The 13,627-nt window shown below is 30.8% G+C and overlaps 1 protein-coding gene across 3 annotated transcripts; it reads left to right on the forward strand.

Moving 5' to 3' along the window:
• Nucleotides 1-3,956: 3,956 nt before the first annotated feature.
• LOC112801123 (serine--tRNA ligase, chloroplastic/mitochondrial) lies at nucleotides 3,957-8,988 on the forward strand. Of its 3 annotated transcripts, none has more exons than XM_025843686.2 (10): nucleotides 3,957-4,383; nucleotides 5,486-5,883; nucleotides 6,001-6,178; nucleotides 6,253-6,401; nucleotides 6,488-6,580; nucleotides 6,996-7,175; nucleotides 7,564-7,730; nucleotides 7,828-7,962; nucleotides 8,054-8,147; nucleotides 8,463-8,988. In XM_025843686.2, the coding sequence occupies exons 3-10, from the start codon at nucleotides 6,130-6,132 to the stop codon at nucleotides 8,733-8,735; spliced, it is 1,140 nt and encodes a 379-aa protein (XP_025699471.1). In that variant the 5' UTR covers nucleotides 3,957-4,383; nucleotides 5,486-5,883; nucleotides 6,001-6,129; the 3' UTR covers nucleotides 8,736-8,988. The 3 variants fall into 3 exon arrangements, with proteins under 3 accessions (XP_025699471.1, XP_025699470.1, XP_025699468.1); XM_025843685.3 differs by having other exon boundaries at nucleotides 3,958-4,383; nucleotides 5,987-6,178; XM_025843683.3 differs by having other exon boundaries at nucleotides 3,958-4,383; nucleotides 6,085-6,178.
• Nucleotides 8,989-13,627: the final 4,639 nt, after the last annotated feature.

Here is a 13,627-nt window from a genome sequence, read left to right on the forward strand (position 1 = left end):
CAATTATTTTTTAATCACATCTAAGTAAATTACATTTAATTATATTACTTTCATTCTAAATAAATTAATTTTTTTATAATTTTACTCTTAAATATGTTTAGTTATCATAAAATGTTTGTAGAATGACTAGTATATAAACTTGTGGAAAAGAAAAAAAAGAATATATATACAATAAAATATAAATTATACCTTTTGTCTCTAATGTATCAAAATTTTTTAAAATTACAAAAAAATAAATTTATTTAAAATGAAAGTAATGTGATTAAGTGTAATTTACTTAGATGTAATTAAAAAATAATTGAATACTATATACAGTAAAAAATTGATATTATTGAAAGATAAAATTAAATTAAAATTTATTTTTATGCATCGTTTTTATCCCTAACATTTTCGTCCTATTTAAATCCCTAATGTTTCAAAATCGTCTCAATTTTGTCCCGCCGTCAATTCTGTTAACGGATCCCTAATGGCAGGACAATATTGAGTCAAATTTGAAACGTTAGGGACTTAAATAAGACGATTGAAACGTTAGAGACAACTTTGAGACTTACCCCAAATATTGCAGACAAAAACAATACTTTACTCTATTTTTATTGCATACATCATTCTCTATCAGTTGCATTGTTTATTCTACAATTAGCACAATTTTAAATGTAAACATCTTTTGAGCACATAGCTTATAAGTAGCTAACACATATTTTAGACAAAATTTGTCTACTGATGGATCATAATAAATAGAAGACAAAGATATGGCTAATTTAATCTTTTTTATTTTTACTACTGTTTGCTACTCATATAGTTGCTATAAAAGTTTAGTTTCTTAATTCCTTTCCAGTTCATCTTTTCAATTGCTTAACAAAATGTTCCTAGGCTTATTTGTTGATTTGTTCTCTCACCCATTTTTAAAACTATTCTACAAAATCTATAAACTGCTGGAGGAGTACAACAGGGTACGGCAGCATTGCTATGAGAATAAAGGACATTTTCTTCTTGTTATTGACTAACATATTAGTTAGTAATTAAGTCATTTGGATAATTAAGTGTAAACATCTCTTTTGTTTATTAGTTATGTAGACATTGTAAATGTTACTTAGTATTTATATGAATAAATAGACCTATCTTTAATGATTTTAATACTTTTTGGAATTATAATTATATATGGAATCGATGAAATTTAGTAAAAAATTATAATTTAACTAATCAGCAACCAAAACCATAGCGATCCATTTAGTTACTAAAAAGATGGTCGTTATTAAAAAAATGGAGTTTAGTTTAATTTTGATGCACTGACAGTGTAAAATATTTTACACAGTCGTGCAATCACATATGCTCTTTTGCATAACCATTCATGCAGCCAATGTAAAAGATAGTTATTTTTTATTAATGTGGTATTACGTAATTGGATGCACGTGTAAAACCATTTTACACTAACAGTGTATCAAAATTAAATTCTTCTTTTCCCATTAGAAACTGATTTAGCAAGCAAAAAATCGATTCTTAATTAGCGACCGATTTCGCAACCAACACATTAGTGACTATTTAGTGACTGATTTCTACCGCGATCGATTTAGCGACAAAAAAGTTGGTTGCTATTTAGCGATTGATTTTGTTAGCGACCGATATCATTTCTTATGGGTTTGGTAGCCTTAGTTAAAATCGGCCGCTAACAGTTAGCTACTAATTTTGGCCGCTATTAAATTTAGCGACCACCAGTATCGGTCGCTATTCTGATAATTTCTTGTAGTGAATACTCCTTCAGGATACAATGAAACTAATGAATTTCTTAGTTAGCAATAATAAAAAATTCTTAACTCTTTTAAACAAAGAAAAAACTCTTAATAGTTAAAATATACACTTGATTAGTGTCCTATATTGAAATAGCGGACAACGGATTTGCTCCGAGAGTTACTTGAAATTGGGTTATTTTTTGGCTTGAAAGTAAGGTCCAAACGCTTTTGGGTGATTTGTCCGACATCTTCTCCCACGAGTATGAAACCGTTCGAGCTCATTTTGAGGAGGTGGGAATTTATGAGTGTAGATATAGAGTTAATAACCACCTTTTAGAGTAGCTCCATCTATGATGGTGGATAACTGCTCCCTTTTGTTAAGGAGGTTGTTGAGATCTCCTTTCTAAATGAATAGGAGAGATTGTAGGAGTTAGTTACTGATTCGGGCAAATAGGGCTAGGATAGCGTCGTCGAGCCCGACGTCTACAAGGTCGGGTAGGTGTCGATCAAGCCCTTGTATGTTGATTGGACTTTACTTACTTTGGGCCTAACTTGAGTAGTGAGCCAAGGTATGAACAATGCCCCTACGAGACCGAACTTCATTAGATCGGACTCCAGCATTTAGAGGCGGGGCTGAATTTATTATGGTGTTGATTTATCACGTCGGGTAAGCCGCCTTTCAAGAAGTTAAGATGGGTACTCGATGTGTTCGCAAATCCGAAACATTGTGTCTTTTCAAAATCATTCGCACGTTCCTTACGGTTACTTTGGTAACCGTGCGTGTCATAAATGGGGAAAGTTGAATTTTCCAATCTGCCCCTAGTCATGTATAAGCCCAATCCCTTTTTTCTTTCTTCTTTTCGCTTTTTCTTCTGGGACTTGACTTCATTTTCTCTCGAGGCTTTTCATTCACTGTGACCCCATTTTCTTTTCAAGATTTCTCTGTCTTAAATTTTGCTTCAAATTTTCATTCATGTTTGTTCGAAAGTTTTTCGAACGTTGTGTTTTGCTATTACGTGCATTCCTTCATTCGATCATTCATCAAGGTTGGTCTTCCATTCTTTGTTTTATTTTCTGCAACCACGTTTCTTGTTGGATAATGTATTTGTGCTCTTGATGCTATTGTGTTTGATGCTTGTGACAAAAAATGATTTCTTGATGATATTTGTAGGTGCTTCTTGCAGTAGTCTTTCTGGTTGTTCTGTAGTAGTGTCCTCTGTTATTTTATTTACTTCTTTAGAAAGTCATTCTTCGGTTGAATGTGTACTATAAGAAAAATATTGAGTTCCGTCGGATTTACCGTGCGTTAGCGGCGAGATTTTTCGTCGGATTTACCGGCGGTAATGGCGTCGAATTCGTAAGGTTTAGTAATTACTGCTGGATTCCAACTTCGACAATAATTATTAGAGAGAAACAAAAATAAAATGGCACGTTCTTTATTGTCGGATTTATCGACAGATTTTTCCGATGGTAAAGCCAATTAGTGAAACAATTCGTTTTGGTGACCGCAAAGTTTTACCATCGAAAAAGTCCGACGGTAACTGGGATGTAAATTCAAAACGCGAACCCTCTTTTCCCTCATTCATATTCACTCCCTCTCTTACGAAACCACCAAAACCACTATCTCCTTCCCTCTTCTTCCCTCTCCCTTCCTTCTCCTTTCACAATTTGACCTTGGTGGGATCATTGAATCATTAAACCAGTCATTGACCGATTTGATTTTCGCAACCTTAAATTACTGGCAAAAAATAATTTCTGTTGGTCTTCTAGCATTTTTTAATTAATAAAAGGTAAAAATTCAGATGTAGTCGACTTCACGTGAAGTTGATACCTGAGAGCCGTTAGATGATTTGACTGATTTAACTAAATTTTCATCTAATGACTCTCAGATATCAACTTCACCTGAGTTTTCACCTTAATAAAAATAGGTTTCATTAATTTATTTCAAATACACTTAATTATTTTATGAGTTTTGATATTAGTAAAATTCTTTTAGGATTTCGTATAAAAATTTCAAAAGACCAATGTTTGAAAATTGAATCGGATCATTCGGTTTGATCGGATTAATAAAAAATCGGTCACATGTCCAGTTCAATTGATATGAAGATTTGATATGCAAAAAATTGGTTTAAAAACCGGCCGAATTGACGGTTAATTGGTGAGCCGTCAGAACCGGCAGGTTTTTTCCGGTTAGTAACATATATATATATATAGAGCTCCCCACTACCGAGACCCACCCACGCCCCTTTCTCTCTCATAGCCAAAAGCCCAAAAATCTATCCCTAACGAACCCAGCCACCATCCCATCGCCGAACTCTTCTCCTCCGGTAGAGTTTGCTGTTGCCGCCGGCGGGGACAGACCGTGTGTTGGGTCTGCTCGTTTCTCCTTGCTCCTCCTCGCGTCGTCAAGCCCGAGGGTGCCATCAAGCCCGGACCTGTCCTCGTCGCCGTCGGCCGCCCTGAACTCGTCGTCGATTCCGAGGGTGCCGTCGTTGCCGCCGAACTTTCTGCTGCTCGACGTTGCGAACGTCTACTCAGCCCTGTTTCCTTGCCGTCGCAAACGTGCCTGCTTGGCCGTCTTCTCTTCGCCGCACATCCGTTCCACTGGTCGGCCATAACTTCCACGCGAAAGACTCTGCCCGTTTTCTCTTCTCTGGTAAGCACTCATCTACTAGTTCTTCAGTTGCCTTTTTTTTGTTTGTTAATTTTTATATATTCTGAGTTAATTTTTATATGATTGTTGTATATATTCTGACTTCTGAGTCAATTGTATGGATTCTGAGTTAATTGCATGGATATTGGATTCTGGGTTAATTCTATGGATATTGGATTCAAACTCGATTCTCTGTTTATTTTCCAGGTTTTTGTTGTTTGAAGTTCGTTAATTGGATTCTCTAGCTCCTATTGAGTTTTGAATCTTTTGATTGCTTAGCAATTTGATCTTATTTGTTTATTAAGCTTTCCAGTGATTTCTTGAAAATTACAAGATTGATTTTTTGTTTGAGTTGTTGATTCTGGTTCTGATTTTTGTTTATTTTTTATTTTTGGTTGATGGTGCTATGGTAACTAGTAAGCACTGCCTTGTTCATGGTGTTGTTATTTATTTAGTTTTTTTTTAGTTTTTATGAAACTGAAATAAACTGATGGTGGTAGAACATGATTTTGTTTTTTGGACATTTATGTGTATTTTGATTTTTATTAGTTATGAATCTTGATGTTTAAAGTTATTTGTAAACTTTTAATGAATAATTTATTAAATGAAATTGTAAAATTTTAAATTTTATCATGTTAAAAATAATTGAATTTAAATATTTAAAAGTATATGTTAAATTTTTAATATTTTTAGTTTATATTTGATTAGACTGATTGAACTCGGGTTGACTCTTTGAACTATTAAACCAGTTATTCCACGGTCTAGTTCTCGCAACCTTGCTAATGACCTTTGGCCAATATTTGATTAACAGAACAAAATAATCGAATATACATATACAAATCATTATATTTAGCACTCATGATATAAGTGTTGACTATATGTTTTTTTGTTTAAAAAAAAATTTTGACCAGCTAAGAATTGAGAGGACTCTAGGCTAACGACAGAATTTATTTTGAAAATCAAGTTTTTTTAAAATAAAAAAGTTAATAAAGTAAAAACAAATAAAAATTTATTCACTCTCAAATTAAAATAATAAAAATTATAAATTTAATGATAATTAACTCATTATTTACGATTCTTCTCACATCTGTTTCCTTGTTATCAGTGCAACAAACAATAACTAACGTTTTGTTTGGATAAAATTGAGTGGGAGCTTCTGACTAGACACAAGACTCAATGAAGATGGGTTGTTTGAACGGGACAACCATCTCACTCTCATGCCTCAAACTCGCTTTCCCTTCTTACCCTTCTTCCTTCCAGAACCTTCCATTTCGCCGCACCATCAAGCCTCTCTCCGCCGCCGTCCAAACATCTCCCGCCACTTCACCATCAACCACCAAGGTCGAGGACCAAGGTGCGAGGTCTCACTGGAAGGCCGCAATAGACTTCAAGTGGATAAAGGATAACAAGGAAGCAGTTGCTGCCAACATTCGCAACCGTAACTCCGATGTTGATTTGGAACTCGTCCTTCAACTCTATGACCAGTTCTTTAATCTTCAAAAGGTCACTCTTATTTCTTCATTCTCCATTATAATAATTTCCCCAAATTCATGTGTTCTGAAATGCCTGTTATTTCTAAGATTTACCATGCTTAATCATGTTATAGTGTCATCTAATTAGATTAATGCAAAGACATAGGAAGGGGGAGGAAAAAAGGAGTTTTTTTGGTCCCAATTGCTCAGCTAATTGGTTTCCAGAAAGCAGGAAGTTGAGAGAGTGCGCGGAGAAAGAAATGCGGTAGCAAACAAGATGAAAGGGAAAATGGAACAATTTGAGCGTCAAAGACTAATTGAGGAAGGTGCTCTTGGCACCCAACTACCTTTGCTCTGCCTTTTAGGTCAATTCCTTAAGACACTCGCGTTTTGCATGCAGGAAAGAATTTGAAGGAAGGACTCATTGCTTTGGAAGAAGACCTGCTCAAGCTTAATGACAAACTTCAACTCGAAGCACAACGGATACCAAACATGACTCATCCACATGTTCCAATAGGTGGAGAGGATAGTTCTATGACAACGAAGCTGGTATTTAGTTACTACAGTTCCTAAAAATTTAGCTTGTTAGTGCATCAATTATTCTCAAAATGTTAATGGATCATCTTAATTCTTAGGTTGGCAGCGCTCCAGAGTTTAGTTTCCCTGTCAAGGATCATCTTGAACTAGGAAAGGAACTTTGCCTTTTCGATTTCGACACAGCTGCAGAGGTATACCTTGGTTAACTTAAGGCATTTCCTTAGCTATTATTTGCAACAGGTGAAGGTGAAACCGTACATACCGGACATGACTAGGTGTTGGAATCTATTTACTTAGACTTTAGGATACTTGTTTTTCTGGGAAATGCAGGCATGCCTTTGAGGCTACATATTATCTCATGGCAAAGTAATCAGGGGTGGTGGTTCCATATATGAATTTAGAAGACCATCTTTGTTTTTTCCATACTAGTTATTCTATGCGATTGTTAGAAGACTTCCTTTCAAGTGTTGCTACTATGATAGTTTATTTCTTATCTTCTATTGTAAACTTTGCAATTGACATGGAACTTTGGATCTGGAAAAACAAGAAATAAATATATTCAGACTTCAGTTGTATGTGAGATGCATCTAATATGCTGTTTCACAGGTCAGTGGGTCAAAGTTCTACTACTTGAAAAATGATGCAGTTTTGTTAGAGATGGCCCTTGTGAATTGGACACTCTCAGAAGTGATGAAGAGAGGCTTTACTCCATTAACAACGCCTGAACTTGTACGGTCCTCTATTGTTGAAAAATGTGGTTTCCAACCTCGTGGAAACAATACACAGGTTTGTTAGTGTCTATTTTACAGAAATCTGCTTCTTACTCATCAATTGCATTGTTTGAGTTCATGACATTGGACATAAGATAAACAGCTGATGACAAATGTGTCATGGCAATGACAACCAATTTGACTGAGTCAGACAGTTTATAGGCTCTCAGAAAACATGTTTATTTTAGTCATTTCATCTTTTTCTTGTATTTTGTTAAGCATGGGACTTACAACTTGGTTGGCGTAATAATGATAATCACAATTGGGTCCAACCTTGTTATGCAGCAAAGACTTAAAATGACCATTGAGTTTTCCCCCCCAAGAGTCTATTTTTCATGTTTATATTTTTCTGATTGAGGTTCATAGCTTCTTTTGATGTTTCATTTCATGCCAAAATTACACAGGTTTATTCCATAGAAGATAGTGACCAATGCCTCATCGGCACTGCAGAGATACCTGTCGGGGGTCTTCATATGGATTCTATACTTGCTGAAACTTTGTTACCCCTGAAATATGTAGCATTTTCTCATTGCTTCCGTACTGAGGCTGGTGCCGCTGGCAGTGCAACAAGGTAATTGATTGTAGAGCTGATTGGGTGTGACGAGGCAATTTAAGGATTATTAGTAACTTTTTATTCTAAAATTCTAATTATAATTAAAACTGAGCAGGGGTCTTTATCGAGTTCACCAGTTCAGCAAGGTTGAAATGTTTATTTTCTGCCGCTCAGAAGACAGTGAACATTATCATGAAGAGCTTATTAAAATTGAAGAAGACATGTTCTCATCCCTTGGGTTACATTTTAAGTAAGAGTTACCACTTATGCCCAAGTACATCCTTTCTAAATTTTAACCATGATTTGATTACTATATTTGGTATGATTCTGTGTTTCTGCAGAATTTTAGATATGGCTTCCGAAGATTTAGGCGCACCTGCTTACCGTAAATTTGATGTGGAGGCTTGGATGCCTGGCTTAGAACGGTTTGGCGAGGTACTGCAGATACATTTTCTATCTGATAGGCTCATGATGCGTAATATTTTTTGCCTCTTTGATCTAAGGTTACTGCTTTTCAATTTTCATATTGGGAAATTTTCTAAATAGCCACAATGGCTGGTTGCACTAAGGTAACTGCTTTCTTTGGTGAAGAAAATGTTAGTGATGTAGACATGTAGTGAAGCATTAAGGTATTTAGTTAGAATTGGAAATCAACTTCTTGCTATCTTCCCCTTTGCAAATATAGATTGTGTTTCTTTTGATGTAATCTGCTGAGCCTTCTTTTACACCTCCTGTATGATATTATGACAGATTTCAAGTGCATCAAATTGCACAGACTATCAGAGCCGTAGGTTGGGAATCCGGTATCGCCCGTTGGAAGCGCCAGTTGCAAGCCCGAGAAAGTCTAAAAGCAATCTGGCTCCACCACAGTTTGTTCACACACTAAATGCAACAGCTTGTGCAGTACCACGGATGATAATATGCTTGCTTGAGAATTACCAGCAAGAAGATGGATCCATCCTTATCCCTGAGCCTTTGAGGCCCTTCATGGGTGGGCGTAGTGTTATTTCTAGAAAATCTTGATACAAGGGATCGCGACATTTGCATCATTTGAAGGATTTTTGCTGTTGCGGCTTTAGATTGTGGTGGTAGATGAGTTCAATCAACTTCCTACATTATAGCCTTTGGAAGAACTGGAAAGAAGGCGGCAAAAATCATGCATATATTAATTAGTAATGTAGAAAGGAAGGAGTAGAACAATACTATCTCTGAAAATTAACTAACTATTGAACTTAAAAAATAAAGAAAAATAAAACATAAAATATCTTAAATCCTATACTAAAATCTGAACTATCTATTCTATTATATAAAAATCGGATGTCTGCACTTAATGATGAAGCTGACGTGGTATGTTTCGGAGAGTGTTTTCCGATTTAATTGTTTTAACTCATTCAATACAATTTATTGCACTGAATTAATTATATTAACTAATTGATTTGATTAGATATTTAAATATTTCTTTTCTTAATATAATTTATTATAATTTATATTAATTAATTATACTACATTAATTATAATTCGTTATATTAGTGAATTAGTCTTTTCATTTATAAAGTTTAAAATAAAATAAATAAATTGTTATTTATTCTAATTAAATTTATTTATATACTATATATGAATTAACGTCTATTCGATTTTATTATATAAAAGTCGGATTTCTACATTTAATGATGGAGCTGATGTGGCATGCTTCTAAGAGTGTTTTTCGATTTATTTTTTTTAACTCATTAAATACAATTTATTATGAGATTAATTATATCAATTGATTTGATTAGATATTTAAATATTACATAATAATTATAATTTATATCAATTTGTTTTAATAGTATTTTCTAATTTATTTCTTTTAATATTTTGGTAGTATTTTTTAATTTATTAAATCAAATTCGGTATAAATTATGTATATTAATTAATTGATTTGATTAAATTATTAATAATTAAAACAATAAATATATAAATAAAATAAGCAATTGAGATATTTTTAACTAATTATTAAATCAAATTAAATTATATGTATTAAGTCAAATTGAAATCATGTCATAGTATGATAATTTCTTGCTTATTCAAATTAAATGCAATAAATACAAATTAATTTTGTTAGATAATGATGATTTTCTGGTCTTCTATATATAGACGGCCAAACAAAATGATAAGAATCATCATTTTTATCGTTCTTACTATTTTAACTCTTCTTTTCTTCTTCTTTTTTTACGTAAAATTTCTTTTATGGATAAATGAGAAGGTATGGATAAATAGTATTTCGTTGATTGTTTGTTTATAACTCGAAAATGTCTTAATTTAGGCATTACCCGTTGCTGATGGAATTGGACGACAATGTGCTCGGCATACTTGCAGCTTAAGAAATCAGGTCATGTGTTCGAGGTGTACCGATGCAAATTTTTGGAGCTGCTGACTACCGCTGAATTCATCGTATAGCCGGAGCAAATTATGATATAGTGAAAAAAAAAAACGTTTATGCGTGCATGCAATTCTTCTTTATATATGTATCCCTCTATTTTTACAATTCACATCTTTATATATTAGATTCATTTTGACATTATTTAAATTTTATATTTTTTTCTCTATTTTTATGCTTCTAATCATTTTTTGTCTTAATATTTTGTTCTCATCAATTTCTTTATTTTATTTTAGGTTAACTTTGTGGTTCAGATATAATCATTTATGTTATTATTGAATGTTATGAAATTGACCTGATATTAACAATAAATAATTCAAAAAATGTATTTTTTGGAACAATTCTCCTAAATTTAAATTGTTACGTTAAACAGATGATGATAAATATTTTTGTATTAAATCTCTTATAAAAGAAACTTATAGAAATGTTATGTTATATGATATAATATGATTATATATATATATTTTATCTTCAATCTAAATTATTTGAATTAGCATATCATTTATTTTTAAATTTAATTAAATATCTAAATATCTTACAATTTAATATAATTTAATTTATATAAATACATGACTTTTAATATTTATGTAATAAATTTTAGAGATATTTTTGTAAGTTATAATTTTTTATCTGTATATTTAACTTTTAATAATACTTTTTATTTATTAATATATTATTTCTAATTATTTGAGTATCAATAATGCGTTAGGAATTTTTCATTGTATAAGTTACTTCGAGAAAAAAATGATAATCCGTACGTTAAGGGATTCCCTTGTGGAAATCTGACGTCGTGAGCTGCTTCAGTGCTATCACCGATATGATAAGAACAAAAAAGGTCCCCGCAAGAATAACGCACTTTCCCTCTTACCTTCGTCACCTTGCCTTGGGTCCTTACTCGCTGTTGGGATAGAAGCCAGCTTAGTCTCACTATGTTCAACTCTTTCTTACAAAGAAAGAGTCCGGATCGGAAAGAAATTTTGATGCCTAGCTTTGGGTGAATGAGAATCAGATCCTTTATCAACTGATCCTAAGGCTCATCCCGCCTCTGTGGTCGGTTGGTGAGCCTAGTGATAGGAGACTATCTAGCTTGGTTCGGAGAGCCAGGGTGTGGCATAAAAAGCATTTCTTTGAGTGATTCTTCGGGACAAAGGCCAAGGGTGAAGTCGCCTTCAGTTGACCATCGGGAGATACGCCTCCAGGCTCTTTTGTTTGGCAAAAACGGATTATGATTTAGTTCTTCTACATTTGATTTATAAAAATTTAAACTTGAGCGATTACTATGATTAAGCTCAAATTTTAATTTATTTTTTATATTATATAAATATTAAATTCTTTGATTAAACAATTATATATAATTTTTATATTAGCAATTAAATTTCAATTGCTACGTAAAAATAATATATTTTAGGTAATTGTACATTTTTTGTTATTTTAAAAATTATTATATATTTTTAAAATTATTTAATTATGTTTATTCTTTTAAAAAGATTACTATTATTAGAGAACAACAAATATTTATAATAGTTTAAAATTGAAAAAAATAAAAAATACAAAATATTAATATTTTGAATTTTCGAAGTATAAATCTTAAAATAAATATATATGATTATGATTAAAAGTTATAATTGGAGTTTTTATTTTATTCTAATTTTGTTCAGAACATATTTGCCTTATTTAAGTTTTATTTTTGTATTGATTGCTTTTTTTTATAAAATATCAATTAAAATTTATACCTTGAATAAAATAGTTACGTGTCTAAAAAAAATGAACAAAAAAATATTTTTATTTTTAGTAAAAATTTATGTCGCTTTAACTTTTTTTCTATATCACATCTTATATTTTTACTATATTTATAAGAGAGTTTTTATTCAAATTAAGAAAATTTTATTTTTAGTTATTTTTTCTTTTAGTTTTAAATATTATTTACTAATATAATAAAAAATTAAAAATAACAATAATTACTCACATAATTAAAATCGATATCTTAATATATACATGATCTGATCCTATGTATACCAAGAATTATTATATATAATAAATAATTATTTATTTTTTATAATTACTATTTATAAAATTTATTACATAATTTTCTCATCTTAATATCAATATTTAATGAATATAAGATACAAAATATTATTTATATTATTTAACATACAAAACAAATATCTTAAGTCATCATGTAGAACAAGAAGTATAATAGTGCAAATACTTACTTACTTATTTATTCTATTTATTTATTTTATTATATAAATATTGAGTTTCTGCACTTAATGATAGAGCTGACATAGCATACTCCAGAGAGTGTTTCTCGATTTAATTATTTTAACTCATTAAATACAATTTATTATAATGACTTAATTATATTAACTAATTGATTTGATTGGATATTTAAATATTAATATAATTTATTAAAATTTATATTACTTAATTAATTAGACTACGTTAATTGTAATTCATTATATCAGTGAATTAATTTTTTCATTTATGAAATCTAAAATAAAATAAATAATTTATTATTTATTCTAATTAAATTCATTAAATTGGATGACGCATAACAACGCACACGGCGACAAAGCAGACACGACAACAGTAGTGCTTGGACAGGTGGAATAACGGCGACGAGATGGAAGTTGCATATTCTTCTCTATTGCATTCGAAAGCAAGTCAAGCAATATTCTACTCTCCTGAGGTTTTGGGAGTGAGATCATAGAATTGAGGGCAAGAAAAGTTAGGTGGCTATTTGGTTTTTCAAGGTTTTTTTTTTCCAGATTTCTAAATATCTAAAAGAGCACCGTGTTAAAGATTATATATCCTTCATTTTTTTTCTTTTTTTTAAATGTAGATGAATATAAAATATATTAGAAATTGTCTACGAGAAAATTAAATTAAGTTAGACAAATATATTATTATTATTATTATTATTATTATTATTATTATTATTATTATTATTATTATTATTATTATTGAATAAATTAAAAAAATTAATTAAAAAACATCGTTATTCTTGAATTTAACTCTACCTATTATACAAAATCTCTATTTATATGATTTATTTTTTATTATATTTAGATTATATCTTATTAATAATTATAGATAAAATTTTTTTATTAATTGCATTTTAAGTTTTCAATTATATGTCAAAACTAATTTTTTTATCTAAACTTAATGTAGAATATAAAAAAAATTCACATCAAGTTATCTAGACTCTAGAGTCATTAATAAGTTTTTTGACCAATAAGATGTCAGTAATAATCTTCTCTAAAAGTTTAAGTTGCATAAATATAATTAGATAATTTTAATAAGAATAATATTACGCATTTAAATTTATCTATTTTATTATATAAAAATCGAATTTTTGTACTTAATGATGAACCTGACGTAGCATGCTTCTAAGAATATTTTTCGATTTATTTCTTTTAACTCATTAACTATAAGTTATTACGATAAATTAACTATATCAACTAATTAATTTGATAAAATATTTAAATATTATATAATT

The sequence above is a fragment of the Arachis hypogaea genome, chromosome 5 (genome assembly GCF_003086295.3).
Source record: "Arachis hypogaea cultivar Tifrunner chromosome 5, arahy.Tifrunner.gnm2.J5K5, whole genome shotgun sequence".
NCBI lineage: Eukaryota > Viridiplantae > Streptophyta > Magnoliopsida > Fabales > Fabaceae > Arachis > Arachis hypogaea.

Bases quoted from the DNA above. Each gene is read 5' to 3' on its own strand.
- LOC112801123 (XM_025843683.3), top strand. From the start codon at position 5,557: ATGAAGATGGGTTGTTTGAACGGGACAACCATCTCACTCTCATGCCTC. The intron at 5,884-6,084 runs GTCACTCTTATT...TCCAGAAAGCAG, and splicing joins AGTTCTTTAATCTTCAAAAG to GAAGTTGAGAGAGTGCGCGG. The intron at 7,963-8,053 runs GTAAGAGTTACC...GTGTTTCTGCAG, and splicing joins TCCCTTGGGTTACATTTTAA to AATTTTAGATATGGCTTCCG.